Source organism: Herpailurus yagouaroundi, unplaced genomic scaffold, assembly GCF_014898765.1.
Source record: "Herpailurus yagouaroundi ecotype Mexico unplaced genomic scaffold, PumYag 140, whole genome shotgun sequence".
In the NCBI taxonomy this organism is placed as follows: Eukaryota; Metazoa; Chordata; class Mammalia; order Carnivora; family Felidae; genus Herpailurus; species Herpailurus yagouaroundi.
Genome location: NW_024412395.1, coordinates 17,877,200 through 17,896,020, shown reverse-complemented (window position 1 = coordinate 17,896,020; position 18,821 = coordinate 17,877,200). Strand labels below are relative to the sequence as shown.

Genomic DNA, 18,821 nt, shown 5'->3' with positions numbered 1-18,821 from the left:
CCAGCTTTCTATGACTGGCCCTGGACTATATCGCCTTGCTAAATCCCAGTTGTTGGTGCCCAGAACTGAGAAATGGAGAAAGCTAAGCTGTCCAATTTTAAGTGACAGGAACCAGGTATCTGCTTGAAAACTTCCATAAGATGCTGTTAGTGTTTGCTGTTTCACTCTTACTGCAGTGATTCTCCAAGGTGGGGAGGGAGGCAATTTTGCCCCCCATGTCTACACACATTTTTGGTGGTTACAACCAGGGGGGGTGCTACTGGCATCTAGTGGGTAGGGCCACCCGAGATGCTGCTCAACATCCTGCATGAACGAACAATCCCCACAACAAAGAATTATCTAGCTCCACATGCCACAAGTGCCCAGGTGACAAACTGTTTTAGTGGGATTTCGCCACATGATGATCCAATGCCTCAAGCGCACAGGCACAGTCCAATTAAATTCCACAAACTCAGCTCCAAAGACCACTTTGATTGACACGCCTAGCTGATGAGATGAAAAGAGAAAAACAGCAGTGTGTGTTGCATTTGCCGACAGGGCCTGTTTGTTTGTTTCTTTGTTGTTTTTGAGAAAAAGAAAAATTACTTTGCTAAGGTTTATCTGTGAAAGGAAATTGGAATCAATTTTCATAGTATCTTTGAGCTCCAAACTCCTATGTTTATAAGCATATAATGTGGGGCTGAGGTTCTAACAGACTACTCTGGGGTTCTGGTAACTTTCTACAACACATGAGGTCTGTGAGGTTGAAAGCTAAGACCAGATCACTACCCTTTAGAAAACCGAGGAAGCCTAGCCTAGGAAGATGTTCAGCAGCAAACAAGAAATAAAAACATTCAAAACAACTAGGAAAATTTTAATTCTATAAATTTATCATTTATGGGTTTTCTTCTTTCCCACGGAAAAAGTGTGACAGATTGAGATAAACAGAAGGAGGAAATTACAAAGGAACTATCCCCTATTCCCCAAAATATTTAACACGGAATGTACCGAACAGAAACCTGAAAGAGGTGTCTATTTTACTTGTTACATGGACTTGTTACACATGAGTGACACTAATGGTGACGATTTGCTTTACTTATTCGTTCTGATGGCTTACCTACAATATTTGGGAAATACAGAAGACCGAAGTCCATGATTTATTTAAAAATCCACTCTGAAAAACTACCTAGTTGTTTTTCAGTGCGGACTCTCAAAATGGAGTCTCATTTTTTAATCCATCATATCAAAAAAAGGTGGCATTTATTCAGGCATATTGAGAGCCCATGCCTATTGACATTGCCAAATCCAACAGATTAAAAGCAGACAGCGTGATTATTCCAACAGTAGGCACTACTGACAGTGTTCAGTAGGCAGTGAAAAAGAAATTTCCACATTCTACACGTTAAAAGCAACCATTTTCTCCTTACCAAAACATATAGCTGAAATTTAAAAGTAACCACATTTCCTGGATCCTTTCAAAAAGAAAAACAAATTATGTCAAATTAAGTATAACTTCCTGTGTTTGAATTCAAGCTTCAAAATGCTGCTATACATTTTCAGGAAATCACCATTTGAACTTCATATACTTTAGAGTCTGTAACTGCGGTGTCACAATGTATAACAGCAAACCTTTCCACCTCAGCCAAATCCATTCTTGCATCTCATTTATATTACACCTCTGGGTCCCAAACCCTGAGGGCACTAAGGTCTGCATTCAGTGACTAGACTTGTTAATGAGCAAGAATGACAGGACATCTTCTATGGAGTAAGTCCATTCTCATCCTTGGTGATCATAGGCGAGCTGGGAGATAGGCGCTCCACGACGTCCTACGATCCAAATTTCATCTACAATTTTTGTTTGTATTGTGTATGTATGCTTTTTTTCAAGTATTTTGCATATATCCATATACACATATTTTTGTGCATATACATAAAATATCAGAAAAATATACAGTGACATGTTAATTGTGGTTAGTTCCTAGAGTAGGTTTATATGTGATTTTCTTTATTCTTGGGTTTCTCTTTTGCATGTCTACAGCTTCCAAAGTTTTCTATATTAAGCATAACTTTTGCCAAAAGAAAAATAAATAATATTCTGTATGTATTTTTTTCCCCTCAACCTCATTTCTAGAAGAGTTTTTAGGTACCCAACAAAAAAAAGCAACGTGCACAAAAAGACTTCTTTCGAAATAAGGGCCATGAGAGGCAAGGGCAAGAAACAAGAGCAGGCAACACTGAAGACGCTGAAGACTAAAGCTATTAGCCAGCACATAAGACCAAGTGTCCTACATACCAGCCAGAGGGAGGCACACATTGGACTCTGAGTTTCTCATCCCCCCCCCCGCACCCCCCCTGTCCTTACCTCACCCTCCTCCCCTAGTCCTCCTTCGACCCTGCATTCCTCCCCACCCTCTGTACCTTACCACCACACAGCCTTAATTAAGTTTTGTTTAGGGAAAGATAACAAGAATATTTTTCTACATTCCCTGATCATACTCCCAGATGAGATCATGCAATCCAGAAATGTGCTGCAGGAAAGGGAGCTAGCTGCACATACAACCAACTGAGTGCTACTGCTCTGCCCCCACTGGTCCTAGGACTGAGTGTCAGTGTGCACAAGAACTCAGTCTCCCCAAGGACATGGCTTTAACTTTCTAAAAGTGTCCCTCTGTGTGCAACTCCCTGCCACGAAGGCAGTGGCAAGGGAGGCACTCAATCCACGATAAAAACCAAGGCTGCAAGCCTCTGGAGTCACTTTGAGGCAAAGCCACATCCCATCGAGAAGCCCCAGAAGCACCGCGCTTACCGTAAGCTGTCATGACACCGGCGTATGGCCCATCCACCACATTCCGGTTTTCTTCTGCCAGCGCCTTGATGTACCTCTTGCTGAGGTCCAAGATCTGCTCACGCAGCATGGAGCTGCTCTCAGGCTGAGTTCGCTGCTGGATGGTAAAATGCAGGAGCATCATACCCCAGATAAAGCCAAAAGTCACAAGGAAAAAGCCCAGCTTCTGAGAGGACAACTTCCACGGAGTAAAGAAAGCCATTGCTCTCCAGCAACTTCACCTGCCCTTGGCTCTTAAAGCGCAGAAGGGAGACACAAGTTCATGGTGCAGGCTGGGTTTGTGGGCACGTCGGTCTCACTCCGGCTCCTGCGTCAGCTGATTTCCTTTCCTCATTTCCATTCTGCTGTGAAGAAGGGGGAAAGTTAGTAGAGTGGTCGTGGCCAAACACAGTGAAACAAACCAGAAGCCACGTTTTCACTCAATTGGCTCCAAAATGCAAACTTCCTTTTTTCTTCATTTGCTGGTTCAATATCTTATGTTATGATTCCAGATCTGTAAGCTGAGAGGGGAAATCTGGCTAGGCGACAAAAGCTGCACAAATACAGAGGAGGAAATGTGTGTCTGACTATGTTAACAGGTGTAGCAGGGCTGTTCCAGTCTGGACCAAGTTCAAAAACAGGAAGCCTGTTTTACAAGGTGGGGAGGAGATGGAAGGGTATTCTACTGAATGTCAGCAAAAACCCAAGTGGAGGGCAGAGCCCTATCAACATGGGGTAGTCGTGTGCATCTGTAAATTGAGCTTACAAAGTCATTAGTATGTGCTCTGGCAAAGATTTGAGCATGCTGCTGGAGAGGTGAGCAAGAAAGTGGGTGCCTCCTCAGGGGGCTAGACCAGGAAAGGGGAGAAAGTCCCCGTATTACATAAGTGTGCCCAGCTCTCATTAGCAGTGTCCAGAGAGAGAGGAGTTGGATCTCTCAGGAACCACCAGGTGGCCTCTCCCTGGGCACCAGCGCAGAGAAGCTATGCCAGGGTGCCCGGTGATCTTCCTGTTTTAGCTACCATGAGTGAAAGAGGCACCTCGGCACTCATTTGCATACTTCAACTCAGAAAATATGGAGCACGTGATTAAGACTCCTTTCCTGTAACTCTCACTTTCACTCACACCATGCAGCAAAATGTGAGGTACAAAGGCACAGTTTCGATCCTGATCAGGCAGATCCTATTTGGTGCCCTATTCGGGCCAAGGTCTTAAATCAGTCTTCCTAAAAAAATGAGGCTCAAGTAGAGGTTGTAAATGGGTTATAAGTAGGCCAAACTCTCCAACCCCTCAATCAGAGTCTTGGGCCCAAGGACCAGCCAGCTTACAAATGGAACCATTTTCAGGGCGCCTGGGTGGCGCAGTCGGTTGAGCGTCCGACTTCAGCCAGGTCACGATCTCGCGGTCCGTGAGTTCGAGCCCCGCGTCGGGCTCTGGCCTGATGGCTCAGAGCCTGGAGCCTGTTTCCGATTCTGTGTCTCCTTCTCTCTCTGCCCCTCCCCCGTTCATGCTCTGTCTGTCTCTCTCTGTCCCAAAAATAAATAAACGTTGAAAAAAAAAATTTAAAAAACAAAAATAAAAAAAACAAATGGAACCATTTTCTAAGTGTGCCAAGGGAAAAGCTGAGCAGTGACCTCCTATGGGGTACTAACCCAGGATGTATTCAGAGTGTGCATTATGTTTTAGTTCAAAGCATTCTTCTTTGTAGGCCATCTAAGAAGAAATGATGGTGAGCTCTTGGAGCATTTGGCTTTCAGGATCTATAATACGGTAGATCTGTGTGGGTCTTCCTTTTCACTGTTTCCTCACCTGCGAACAGCCATTAGTAGCTTGTAGTATCACTGCCAACAGCAACTGATAAATAAATTCTAGGTATGTCCCAGGGAGTGGGATAAATGCTTTTTGTGCCTTAGTTCACTAAATTGTTAGAAGAGTCCTACATGGTAAAAATTACTAATATCATCTGTTTTAGAGATGAAGAAACAAAGGCACAGAGAGATGGACTTGCCAAAGGTCACCAGCTATGAGGCAGAAGGATAAGCTAGGGACAGCCTAGGATAGTACAGCCTGTCCCACCATGCCCTGTCTCCCCTATGCCACCCCTCTTTCCCCACCAGCCTGTTTATCTGTGGCCAACATCTGTTTGTACACATGCTTAAAGGGTTGTAAAAAGCAACAAAGAAAATGTGACAGAAATCCTATGTAGCTCAGAAGCCTAAAACACTTACTACTGGCCCTTAACAGAGCAAGATTACCACCCTCTGAATTCTAGGCAACTGGCTCTGCAAAGCATGGTCCCTAACTCCACAGCAGAAGCACCAGTGAGAAATGCAAATGCCCAGGCCCCAACGCAGACCTACTTAATCAGCAACTCTGGAGGGTGGGTGAGGGGCAGGCAGCAATCAGTGCTTCAACAAGTCTCCCAGGCGACTTTGATGCCTACTCAAGTCTGAGAGCCTCTGACCCAGGCAGATGGATGTCACCTCTATGCTATACCACTGCACTGTCTATACAGTGTGGCTCAAACTCCCTTTTGCAATACTGTAACACTTCAATTCTTCCATCCCAGGCACACCCCCTGCACCTGCTGGTCAGTTATCACCACAACCCCACACCATAACTCCTTCTCCAAGGTCTCCCCGTATTCACTCAAGCTGCTCTCCCTACCTGGCTGGCCCTCTGCAGATCACACTGATAAATCCAAACCTGGTCTGTTCCCCAAGCCCCAACTCTGGTCACAATGGCTTCAGACAGCCCTTCAGACAGCCCATAAGGTCCCTTGCTAGTCTTCAGTTTAAACACTTGTCTGTTAGGGCGCTTGGGTGGCTTAGTTAAGCATCTCTTTTTTTAAATTTTTTAATGTTTATTTATTTTTGAGAGAGAGAGAAAGACACAGAGCATGAGCAGGGGAGGGACAGAGAGAGAGGGGAAGACACAGAATCTGAAGCAGGCTCCAGGCTCTGAGCTGTCAGCACAGAGCCCGAAGAAGCATCTGACTCTTAGATCATGACTCAGGTCATGATCTCAGGGTCATGAGACTGAGCTCCGCATTGGGCTCTGTGCTGACTGTGGAGTCTGCTTAAGATTCTCTCTACCCCTCCATGTGTGTAGTCTCTCTCTTAAATAAAAAGTAAAATAAACACTTGTCTATATAGATTATTTGCCAGTTTCACCTGAGTGGGATCCCATGACATCCTCTAAGGGACCCTCCCTCCATGTGCATTCTCAGAGAAAGACACCAGCCCCAGGGGCACAATACACCACCTGCTGCCCAGCGAACTTGTCCTCCAGGCACTCTGGCACTTTATTTAGCCCTTCCTTTTCTTTCTTTTTTTTTTTTTTTTTTTTTTAAATATATTTATTTTGAGAGAGTGAGCAAGTAAGCGTGAGTAGAGAAGGGGAAGAGAAAGAGGGAAAGAGAGAGTTCCAAGCAGGCTCTGCACTGTTAGCCCGACATGAGGCTCAAACTCACCAACTGTGAGATCACCACCTGAGTCGAAACCAAGGGTCGGACGCCTAACTGGCTGAGCCACCCAGACGCCCCTATTCAGCCCTTCTAAATAAAGGTGAGCAGCACCTGCCTTTTCTTTCCTCCACTCCTTCTATGGTGGATCCTGAGCACTTCCTGCCACCGGTCCCCAGGGACTGAACAAGCAACACAAGAGAGATCTCAGCCTCATGGGGCTTCTGTTTTAAAGCCACCACTCGAACTGGGGGCTGCCCCTGGGTCCTTAGGAAGTGACTGCACTTCCTGTTTGATAACTCACAGCAGTGAGTCAACTGTACCCCAGGGCTGAAGGGATTTTCCTAGGGCAAGTACACTAGATGCTATACTAAAATGACAGTCATCTGGCAATCTTCTTTACTATTTTAAGGGGGAACCCCTAATGTATGAAAGAATTACCTGTTAACTTTTAGACACGCAACTCCACTCCACTTCATCAGTGAATCCCCTGAAGAAGCTGCTAAAGGCTGCAAAGTGGAAGCAAGGGCAAGGCCAGGTCCAAAAACTGAACAAGGGCCCCCAGTAGAAGGTGGCGTGCTTCTCTGCCTTGACCTTGGGAAGAGTCACAACTGCCCAGGTGGCACATTTGCAGGGCAAAAAAGGTGGTCGAGAAAGCCAGCCAAGGTTAAATGACACCAGCTCAGAGACATACAAATTGGGAGTGAAAATCCCCAATCCCAAACTCAGAGAATAGCTCTGATTATTGAGGGCCCAGATTTCAAGTAACCACAGAGCTGTCAGAATAGTCTCTTCTCCAGTGGAATCTACAGTGTGAAATAACAGCACCTATTCTAGCACAGCAACAGCACATGCAGAGAAGTGGATTAGAACTCATCTGTACAATTCCTACCAACATAGAATTTTAAAAACCTCTTCCAAATCATTATCTGGAAGACACCCCTAACTTCCACAGTAAAGGGAAGACAATAGGACAGCAAATCCTCACCAGAAGGTGCTGGAGCCATGAAAGGACTTAATGATCACCATCAGTAATGGCCACAAAATTCATCAAGAGGCTACAGAATAGTGATCGAAAAGCAGTCAATCCAGCAGAGAATCTGCCTGTCTCCAGACTTTCTAATGTAGGTAGAATCCTCTGGCAAAATGGAGCCAATAGACACTAAAAGGGCAGACAGTCTATCTCAGAAGCCCTTGTTGCCAACCTGAGTAATGCCAGCCCAAGGTCACGACTCCATGAAGAAGTCTGCACCAAGTGTGTTTGCAATGAGCTAAGCTTCTAGGTCCATCACTGCCACTCAATGCCCTAAGACCCATTTCTTCCATTCCTGTGCTTCAAAAATAGCAGCGTTCATTTCCTTCCTTCCCATTCACTCCTCCACACAATAAAATCTGGCTTCCACCTTTCCAAAACTGATCAAAGATCTTTGGCAAGGAAATATGTCAGTTCTCTTCATTTAAAAAGTAAAAGCATATGAAAAGATGAGAAAAATCATTAGCCATTAGGGAAATGTAAATTAAAACCACAATGAGATACCAATTCATACCCACTAGAATGGCTATAATCCAAAAAGATAGACAAGAACGAGTACTGGTGAAGGTGTACAGAAATCGGAACCTTTATATATTATGAGTGGGAATGTACAACCGTGTAGCTGGTGTGGAAAATATTCTGGCACTTCCTCAAAGGGTTAACCACAGAATTACCATGTGACCCAGATAACTGCGCTCCTAAAATTCTCCCTGAAGAAATTAAAGTATATGCCCATACATAAAAACTTGTACACAAACATTCACAACAACCTTGTTCATAATAGACCAGAAAACCCCCCAAAACTCAAAAGTCCCTCAACCAACAAATAGATGAGAAAAATACATATAATGGAATACTACTAAATCAGTAAGAATAAGTTAGGTTGCAATATGTGCTACAACATGGATGATTCCTGAAAACACTATGCAAAGTGATAAAAAGCAGTCACACACACACAAAACTACATATTGTATCATTCTACTTTTATAACATGTCTAGAGGATGCAAATATACAGACCCAGGAAATATAGCAGTCATTGTTCAGGGCTTGCAAAAATGGAGGAATTGGAAGGTGACAACCAAGGGTTTATCTGGGGGATAATGAAAACGTTCCAAACTTAATTGTGATGGTTGCACAATCCTGTGCATGTATTCATAACACTGCATTATAGACTTTTAATGAGAGAATTTTAGGATATATAAATCATATCTCAATAAAGCTGTTACTGTAAAAAGCAAACTCACCTCCAAAGTTGGGGGGGCACGAAGAGGAGCTGTACTTAGGAGAAAGGCAAATGAAAGGCAGTGGCATGGGCCACTGCAGACCCAGCAAGGACCCACCTCTCCCCGCCTCCCCATTCCCCACAGCCCAGTCAAGGCCAGTGGTACCATTACTAAGGGCTGACCACAGGCCTACTAAGAGAAGGAAATTACATGGAGAAATCTGCCACCAGCTCACCAGACATGGCTGCTCTTACAAGCTCCCAATCAACCTCACACGCTGCCCTACAAGGCAAGGCCTGCTTTGCCTGCCAGATGCCAATTTCTCAAACCACGTGCGAACACAGAGAACAACAGTCCAGCTCCAATGGAGACTGAGGGTTCCTTCAGGAACCCATCCAATATCCTTGGGGGGCCCATTTCTTACATCAGGAGCATTCTCTTTAGAAGATGAAGGAGGCTGGGATTGCCTGTCCCTTCAGGAGCAATGCCAACCCCAACCACAGAGATTTCATCTTTTCCTACGGCCCCACAGGACAATCCCTTCACAGCTGGCTGGTCCAACATTCACATGGGCCAGGTGTGCTCAAACCAAGTCATCCACATCCCTCTTCTGTCCTAGCCACGCACCACGTACCACTTTAACTACTTCCTATCTTCCTTCCTATTGTGCAGTAACATTCAAGAAATCCTAAGTCAACCATGCTCATCCATGTCACCTTGGGGAATCCTGCCCATATCTCACAACTGAACCCCACCTTCTGCATAAAGCCTCCCATGACTCCCTAAACTGAAGAGAGCTTATCCTCCCTGGGACACTCAGAGCAGTCTGTGCTTCTTCTGAGGGGCTTCTTACCTACTACTCTATAGGATAATCCTTTCTTACATCTCTGCTACAGGGTGTATAGGCACCCTAAAGACAGGAAACGCAAGGAATAGTGGTATCTTGCACACAGTGGATGGTCATTAAGTGTCTGCTAGATGAAAGGGCAGGATGGTGGAAATGAGATGAAGAAACACAAGTGAGCAATGACCTGCAAGACCTCCTTCTGGTGCGAACCACAAACAACCCGGGCACTCTGAGTCTATATTTGTACCTTACCTGTCAGAAGTTTTTACCCCAAGGTCTTGTCACATCGCAGTGGGAAATGACTGTGCCCTGATTAGATGGGGTTAAACTACAGAGGATATGGTGGCAGATAGGTAATAAAAGAGAAAGAAAAAAAAAAAACAAAACAAAAAAACACAAACCTCTAGAAAAAAAATTCCAGAAGGGACAACGACTGTGGGAACAAAAAGGTATCTAAGACAAGAGATGTGAAGGGGAAAAAGGAGGGGGGGGGGCGGGTGCTTGTTTCATAACCGGTTATCCAAGACGGTATGATCACAGAAAGATGCCAGAAGGGGTGGTGAGGAGGAGCCAAAAGAATACGCGCTCCCAGGCCTGGAAACCTTGGGTCTACAGCTTGCTCCACTCACTGGCGCCATGTTATCCTAGATGAGTCCGTCTCAGTTTCTACATGTATGAAAGGCAGAAAGTCACAGAAGCACAGAACACTGTCAGAGCTGGATGAGTAGGGGGTAAAGGATCCTAGTTACTGGTTTTCAAACTGTGGCTTAAAGGACTTCAGGGTTCCCAGAGAGGTTTCCATCTCTGAGGCTCCAGAAATGTTTTCATTTGAATTTTGGTTTTCTTCATTTAAAGTATGTTCGTTTGGGGGCGCCTGGGTGTCTCAGTCAATTAGGCATCCAACTTTGGCTGAGGTCAGGACCTTGCAGTTCACGAGTTTGAGCCCTGTGTCAGGCTCTGTCTTGACAGCTCAGAGCCTGGAACCTGCTTTGGATTCTGTGGCTCCCTCTCTATCTCTCTCTCTCTCTCTCTTTGTGCCCCTCCCCTGCTCACGGTCTCTCTCTCTCAAAAATAAAAACATAAAAAATAAAAAAACTAAAATGTGTTTTTTTTTTAATTAATTAATTTATTTATTTCAGAGAGACAGAGACAGCACGAGTAGGGTAAGGGCAGACAGAGAGTAGAGAGAGAGAATCCCAAGCAGGTTCCATGCTGCCAGTGCAAAGCCTGACATGGGGCTCAAACTCATGACACCGTGAGATCATGACTTGAGCAGGAACCAAGAGTTGGATGCTTAACCGACTGAGTCACCCAGGCACCCCTAAAATATGTTCTTTAAAAAAATCTGTTAGGAAAATTTTTACACAAAACTTCCTTAGCTATCTTTGTACATGTGGAGTTTGAACTTTGAATTTCTATGTTATTTGGTCAGAATGTTAAGGCTTGGCAGTGGTTTTGTTTGCTTATTTGTTCTATAAAATTCAAGACTACATATCGATTCATATAAAACTATATGACAAAGAACTGTTTGATACCCTAATTAAATGCTAGATGTGGGTCAGTCATAAATTTTAAGTTTCAGAGACTTCTTTGTCTGACTCCCCAGAGAGGGAGAGAGAAAGAATCCCAAGCAGGCTCCATGCTGTCAGCACAGAGCCCGATGCAGGCTTGATCCCATGAACCATGAGATCATGACCTGAGCTCAAATCAAGAGTCAGGTGCTTAACTGACTGAGCCACCCAGGTGCTTCTGGGAAACTACTTTTAAAAAATAACAGGCATCATTACCATTTGCCATCAAGATGAATCTGTGTTTCCACAAGTCTGCAACCAAAATGTGATACAGAAATCAAGTGGGTCCTAACCTTGTAAAGACCATACACCATCTTACCAAACAACCCACTGCACTCCCCAGAGCAACTCACTGGCCTAATCGACTTTTAAAGGAAATATGATGAATTAAAATATGTAAAATACCTTCAGACAGACTGGGACACTATGTTAGGTCTTTCTTAGGAAAACAGTAACTAGGTACAGACCCTCAACTTACAAAAGAGGACACTGAGGACCAGAAAACGTTATGTCTTCCAGTTAGAGTCAGAATCAAGCCAGGTCCTGCTTCCTAACGCGATGTGGTCTCCAGCATACCTAGCCACATCTAACCAGCTGCCTGCAGAAACTCAAAATGGAAGAGACTTACCAATATGAAACACAAATCAGAAATCACACTCCAGTGATATGCAGGAACTCTAAGTCTAATGCCATGTCCCACCAACCTCAAGGGGTTGGAAGAATCAACAGATAGGAAGAAAAATACACATTAACGGCATTACTAGTATAGGGAATAGAGACGGTCTGGGGGGAGATTCTTGCTCTAAATAGGGTGGCCTCGTGCCATTAAACGTAGAGGCTGAGGAGAACAGAAGGAAACAGAAGGCACGTTTTCCCTCCAAAGTAAGTCCAAAGTCCTGGGGAGTGGCTCTGAGGTTATTCACTAACCTGGAGGGCCCTGACACATAGGCCCAGTACCACCATCTTGAAACCAGTTGTAGGGCCCCCCCCCAGCAAGAGCCCCAAATCTCAAGTGGGAATCCTTGACAGTTGTGAGGACCACTGAGCTCACCTCCCATCCTGGGGAGCAAAGGATCCCAGGAACTAACTGCAGTGCTGGCTCCAACAGGTGTGAACAGGAGCCCTTCCTTTCCACTTTCAGGACTTGGCCCTCTGACCCATTCTAGTACTTTTCTTTATAAACAGGAAAAACACATTCTCAGTGAAAACAGCCTGCTCCCTTTAGACCTGGTTAAATAAGTCCTATTTTGAGTCACTAACTGAAAGACACCCATTAAAACAACACACCTTTAGGATACTTGGGGAAGCTTTTTTCATGTCTGGGTTTCAGTGTTGTTCTTCTCTTATGTCTGGGTTTTAAATGGCCCAGTCCCTTTTACATGTGAAGCAATCAAACCAAGACAGTCCTGTGCCCAGTGTTTTCATTTCTTATGCTGCACCTGCATTCTCAGTGGGTGGGGAAAGAGAAACCTCCAACCCCACCCATCTGAAGTAGGTATTTTGCCTTGCACTTACATTGCCTCCCGAATGCAGTTCAGGGCTCCATATCCAGCATCAATAGCAAACTTAATTTTCGAATACAGTAATAACGTTAATGACTTTGCATCTAGAACAGGCCCTCCTTCCTGCCGGCCCTATTCTAACCCCGCCCTCATTCTCACTCCCAACCGTCCTCTGGCCATTTCACAAAGGGCCATCTCCACCAGAGGGCGTGGTAGGGAAGGCAAACAGTTGGAAACCAACACTTGATCTCATTCTGGCTTAGCCTCTGGGTGTGCACACTACTGGACAGGTGGACAAAGTGGAAGGTGGACAAAGGAGTAAGAATGAAGCTGTCGCTGGTGGATCAGATAAGATCGTCACATGTTCTGTGAGTTTCACTCACCACGCCCATAGGTTATTCACAGTTCACAGAATTTCCCATCCAAAAAAAGTGAAACCACAGCAACTCCAAGAATTCAGAAAACATCTATTAAAACAAAGCAAAAAGCACAGCTTTTTGAAAAATATAGTAAGTTCCTTTAATCCAGGGGCTTCTCAATCCTTGGCATAACTGACATTTGGGGCTAGATAATTCTTTGTCATGGGGCACTGTCCTGCGTACTGTAGGATGTGTAGCACCATCTCTGAACTTCCGCCACTAGACGACATTAGAACCCTCCACTCCCAACTGTGACCATCAAAAATGCCTCCTGACACGGCCAAACGTTCCCTAAAGGAAAAAAGCATCCTGGTTAAGAACTACTGTCTTAACCAATTAGGAGGACCTTACCCACTCAGCAGGAAGAGACTCCAAAAAGGTCAGCCCCAAGGACGAGGTTGCAAGGTGAGGAGAAGCAAACCAAGGTAAATTCAGGAATCAATCACCAGCCCTGAAGATGAGCAGGCACAGACCCTGTGCTAAGGTTGAAGGCCATAGGGAGGAGGGCTGATTTCTGATGCTGCCCCTAGCTGCCTGACAGACAGAGGAGTCTCTCTTTCACATCCTTTACTGCCAAAACTATCTTGGTGCCAGATGAGAAGCTCATTCCAAGGCTGGCTGTGCCACCATTTACTAATTAGTATATGGCACTGGGGCTCTACCCCACAAAGACCCTAATCTATAAACCAACAGACACAGGGAAGAAGTCTTGGAGAAGGCAAAAACTAGCTGCATCAGTTTTTAAAAATCCAGCAGGACTGTCACCTGGCTTCTAGCCCAAGAAACCAGGAACTCACATTATCACAGGTTGATGACTAAGGAGAAAGAACGGAATGGTCTGTGAAAAGATCACAGTGTGTAAATTTGTTAGGTAGGTCTCCTCAATGTTAAAATGCTCAAAAGATTCACTTTCACTGAAAGCCAAAGGACAGAAAAGCTACAAAATAATTTTCTGGTAAGTATACAATACACTTTTTTCTCTGAGGATCAGACTCTGGCAACTTCCTGTATCTAGAAAGCACCCGTGAAAACAACAGGCCCCAAATGGCATCACTAATTTTAAAAAGTCAAAAATACCATCAAAATCATTTCCAAAAAGGGGGCAATGCCTTCGAGATAGCAGCTCATTATTCTTTAAGTGCTCCCTGAACCCTAGAAACCAATCACCCCACCCGTAAGACCCCTCCTTCTCCAGCTGGTGGACATAGGCTGGGTGCTGGCCTATCCCATGAGTGTTTCAGCTGCACTGTCTGCAGAAATGGGATGGCCTTCCAAGCACTTGATTTGATAAAAAACAACCAAGTTAAATTGTTTGTTTTTTAAACTAGCTGGTAAGCGAGAAGGTGCAAACACATGCATATGTGCAAACACACACAATGTGACGTGGCCAGAGTCTTATCCAATTTAAAACTTATAATGAACTTCTCATCACTTCTAAAATGGGGCTACAGTAAATCCACATGGAGCGCAGACCCCTAAGCTTTGGCCGATCCAAGTTATAAATGCTTCAGGACTGGAGTTTTTTTTAAGTTCATTTATTCATTTTGAGAGAGAGAGAGAGAGAGTGAGGGAGAGGCAGAGAGAGAGAGCAGGAGAGGGGGAGAGAGAGAGAGAGAGAGAGAGAGAGAATGAATGAGAATGAGAATATCCCAAGCAGGCTCCGTGCTGTCAGCTTAGAGCCCCACTCAAGGCTCAAACTCATGAACCGTGAGATCATGACCTGAACCAAAATCAAAAGTCAGATGCTTCACCAACTGAGCCACTCAGGTGCCCCCAAAACTGGATTCTCTTAGGGAAAAATTCAATCATCAGGTGCTAATTGATAAGCTGACTTGTCCCCCAATTATTAAATTTAAGTTAACTCTCCTAAAAAACTAAGTATCTTGGGTCAACCTGACTGTGACCTGGTTATAAACCCTCAGATTATACAAAATGATAAATTAACTCAAGCTAGAATGAAGCATCTCAGTAGAGTTTCCTGCTCTCCAAGTTACAGACTGCCTAAACCTGGGACTCTCTCAACTTTGATGCCATCTGTAATCACCTGGGCTCTTTTTTTAAAAAACATAGATGTCCAGGTCTCACACCAAAAGATTCTGATTTACTTTGTCTGAGGTGTGGCCCAAGCAGGGGTATTCTTATTTTAAAGCTTCTTTAATGATGTTAATACCAGGCCAGACATGAGAACTATGACATCCTTGGAAAGATGCTCCTTTTATCAACTCTGTGGTTCCTATCCAGTGGGACCCAAAATGTGACCTTATCTGAACATTTCAAAAGAGTTTATCTTGTGATAAACTCTCTGCTCCCAAATGTAGATCCACTGGCTTACTATACAATCCTCTGCAAGGTACACTGATTTTCTCCTTAAAGAACTGCAAGCTGCTCTTACCAGGCCAATGAACAAGGAACCCTGTCCAAGGAGGCAACCTTTCAGGAAGAGATAGTCCACTACAGAGCCCTGTTAGATCACCACCAGACTGTGGAAGGACTTACTGAGAATAAAACTGGACTGTTAGGGCTTTTATCAACCTCTCCTTGGCATCTGGCTCCAAAGATGAGAAGTTATTTGAGGCTATTCTAACACCTTCAATGTCTACCAATGTTTATAGTTACCAGCACTTCTATTAACCTTACTACTCAAAATCTGGTCTGTGGACCAGCAGCATTGAGAGGACTATAGTTAGAAATGCAAAATCTGGGGCACCTGGATGGCTCAGTTGGTTGAGCATCAGACTCCTGATTTTGGCTCATGTCACGACCCTAGGGTCACTTAAGATTCTCTTTCTCTCTCCCTCTGCCCTTCTCCCCTGGCTCTTGCATTCTCTCTCAAAAGAAAAAGAAAAAAGAAATGCAAAATCTGAGACCCAACTTCAGACTGAATGAATCAGAAATGGTATTTACAACAAGATGCACATTAAAGTCTGACATGCATTGCTCTCTCATCTGGTATAGTACGAATGGGGGCAAATCAGACACTAGTTTTCAGGAGGGGATGATGAATATGGTGCAATTTCCCTTTTTTGTAATGTACACAGAACTCAGTGATTTGATATTACTTTTGAATAAGCTGGAGTCATGTCACTAAGACTAGCTGTCTTACACTCTTATTACTGTAAAAAACATCCAGCTGAAGTGAGACTTATAAATACAGAGGGCATGGTTTTATCACTGTGAACTACAAGGACATGTAAGACAATTGGTCATGCTTTCTGACCGTGGGGTGTTGACCCACTATGCTAAAATCAAATACAGCTTATATACATGTCTTCCAACTTTTAACTCTGTTATAGCAAATAATTCCATACAGAGAGTCACCCCAGGTAGCCTCTCAACATATACCTTGCTCTGCTCAAAGCTCAACATCACTGGGGCTGAGTTGTTGTTTTATAATTGCTGATGGGCTCACTTTAGAACACCCACTTACCAGTCACTAGTACTTTCCCAACTGAATTCAAAGTGAATAGCCTTCAAATAAGGTAACCATATTCATAAGCTGCCTTAATTTGGCATAGACGATCTCAACCAATATTGAGTTTCTGGAAATGCCTCTATATCTGATATTTTCCAGGGCACATAAATGACTTTAGAACCACTGAAAGCCTTGCAAAGCTTTGTTGAAAGAAACTGTATCTGAAGGATGACTTAAGGGATACACAATCCATCCACTGTTCCAGATCGACTTAGCTCAACTTTTTGTGACAATGATCTCCTTTAACATTCTCTCTCCCTCCCCCCGCCTCACACACATACACACACACCCCTTAGAACTTTTTAGTCATGTCTTAATTTTTACATATATATGGCCAAGATGGAACATTAAAATAAAATCACATTTCATTTTTAAAACAAGACAGTGAGGTTTATGAAGTTCAGTCATCTTGATATCATCTTTGTTAATGTTCAAAATGATTAATGACAAATCACCTTTTGCCCATTTAGTCTGTAACACACAGCACTTAATTCTCTAAGAAAAAAGTATGATTTGTCTATAAAATCAATTCCAGGAATATATCTTTTTTTTTAAATTTTTAAAAAATGCTTATTTTTGAGAGATGGAGTGCAAGCAGGGGAGGGGCAGAGAGAGGGGGAGACACAGAATCTGACACAGGCTCCAGGTTCCAGGCTCGGGTGTGTCAGTACGGAGCCCGATGCGGGGCTTGAACTCATGAGCCATGAGATAATGACCTGAGCTGAAGTCAGATGCTTAACTGACTGAGCCACCCAGGCACCCCCAGAATTATGTCTTTTTTTTTTTTTTTTAATGTTTATTTTTGAGAGAGAGACAGAGTCAGAGTGACAGTGGGGAAGGGACAGAGTGAGAGGGAGACACAGAATCCGAAGCAGGCTCCAGGCTCTGAGCTGTCAGCACAAAGTCAGACATGGGGCTCAAACTCATGAACCGTGAGATCATGACCTGAGCCAAAGTCAGACACTTAACAGACTGAGCCACCCAGGAGCCCCAAAAGTATATCTTATTAGTATGCATTTGGTGTGGGAACCAATGTATATTCAAAACTAGATAGGAATCTAATTAATAGCCCCAGCATCAAAACAAGACAAGCATCAAAACAAGACTGCCCGATGTTTGGATTTCTTACATCTGAGTTTAAAAACAAACCAAATGGTTTATAAAGGAAGGACTCTTCACTTCCTCTGGACATGTCTTCCTGCAGAATGTGCACTCCATTTTGCAGAAGAAACCACAAAGGGGACTATTCCTGCTCCTACATCAGCACATTCATAGGCCCCTGGGGAGGGGAGGAAGGACAGCATCTAAGCTGGAGTGGCAGGGGGTGCTGCTCGGTTTCCTGCCCTGGTGGGGGGGGAGGGGCACTCTCACTCTCTTCTGGCCTCCAAGGGTCAAAAGGACAGGGCTTCCCCACCCAGCAGAGCCCACCCTTGGCTACCAGGCCATCACCTGGGCACAAGTGTGGATTCCATCTCGGGCAGATCAGAAAGTTTTGCAACCTAGACGTATCTTCCAACTCAGCTTTACTCTAATGTACCTGGCACTGTACTTTCATCTTTGTCTGGCTTCTTCTATTTCCTCTAGTTCAGAACCCAGAAGGGAGGGTGTGATTAACTGGCATCTTCAAACCCCCAGAAGCTTATTTTTATATTTTTTTTCTGTTTGGTTTCTAAATATCAGGGTAAGACAGGTGGTTTCCAGTAAAAATATGAAAGCATTTCTCCAAAATAACACATTGCAGGTGTATGAATCTTTAATCCTAATAAATTAAAAGATGAAATGACTATCACAGTCATAATATTTTCTCTTTCTAAATATTGATTTTTAAGAAATACTGTAAGATATGCCAAAAAAGAATTCTGATCAGATGAATGCAACGTTTGGCGAGAGGGAAGATAATCCGGAGGAAAATCGGCAGAATTATCAGCTCAATGCTCAATAATTCATACTTTGACCTGAGGGTTCCTAATGCATCCTGCCTTTAACCAACAGTCCATTAGGGATATAAATAAACATTTTTTTTTTTATTATAACATATCATTTCAAACACCTCCCAGCCTCCTAGTGCAGAATACTCCTCTGAAAGCTACTAACCATGATCTCAGCTCTCGGTAAATGCTGGTGGGTCTTCCAACTCTCCCATCTTAAAAAGGGATCAAGATTGTGTATGTAAAAACACGTTTTATTTAATGGCCTTCAAAACAAACAAACAAACAAACAAAAGGTACAACAGACAGACATCACTGTCATTTGGAATGAAAGCTCAGGCAAGGTACCCTCAAGAATCCCCAGGGCCTGAGAACTACCAGATGGGAACCACTGGCTTTGGAGATTTCTAATCTTCCTGGATTTGCCCTGGTGCTGACCACAGATCTCGAAAGAAGTCTTCAAAGCAATGCATATTTGACCTAAAATAGAAAGCAGTCAAAAGCAGGGAGGGGTAAAACCAATCACTAGGTTTTCACTATAAACCTGGCAAAGGCTGGA

At 44.0% G+C, this 18,821-nt stretch overlaps 1 protein-coding gene across 4 annotated transcripts in view; it reads right to left on the bottom strand.

Annotated features, from left to right (window-relative positions):
• Positions 1 to 18,821, bottom strand: part of MGAT5 (alpha-1,6-mannosylglycoprotein 6-beta-N-acetylglucosaminyltransferase) — a 338,680-nt gene that overhangs the window by 209,299 nt on the left and 110,560 nt on the right. For 3 of the 4 annotated variants that reach the window (XM_040474902.1, XM_040474901.1, XM_040474904.1), the window contains exon 3: positions 2,786 to 3,168. In XM_040474902.1, coding sequence (XP_040330836.1) covers positions 2,786 to 3,026 — 241 coding nt within the window. In that variant the 5' untranslated portion in view covers positions 3,027 to 3,168. The remainder of the gene's footprint in view (positions 1 to 2,785; positions 3,169 to 18,821) is intronic. The other variant, XM_040474903.1, reaches the window with a different exon arrangement.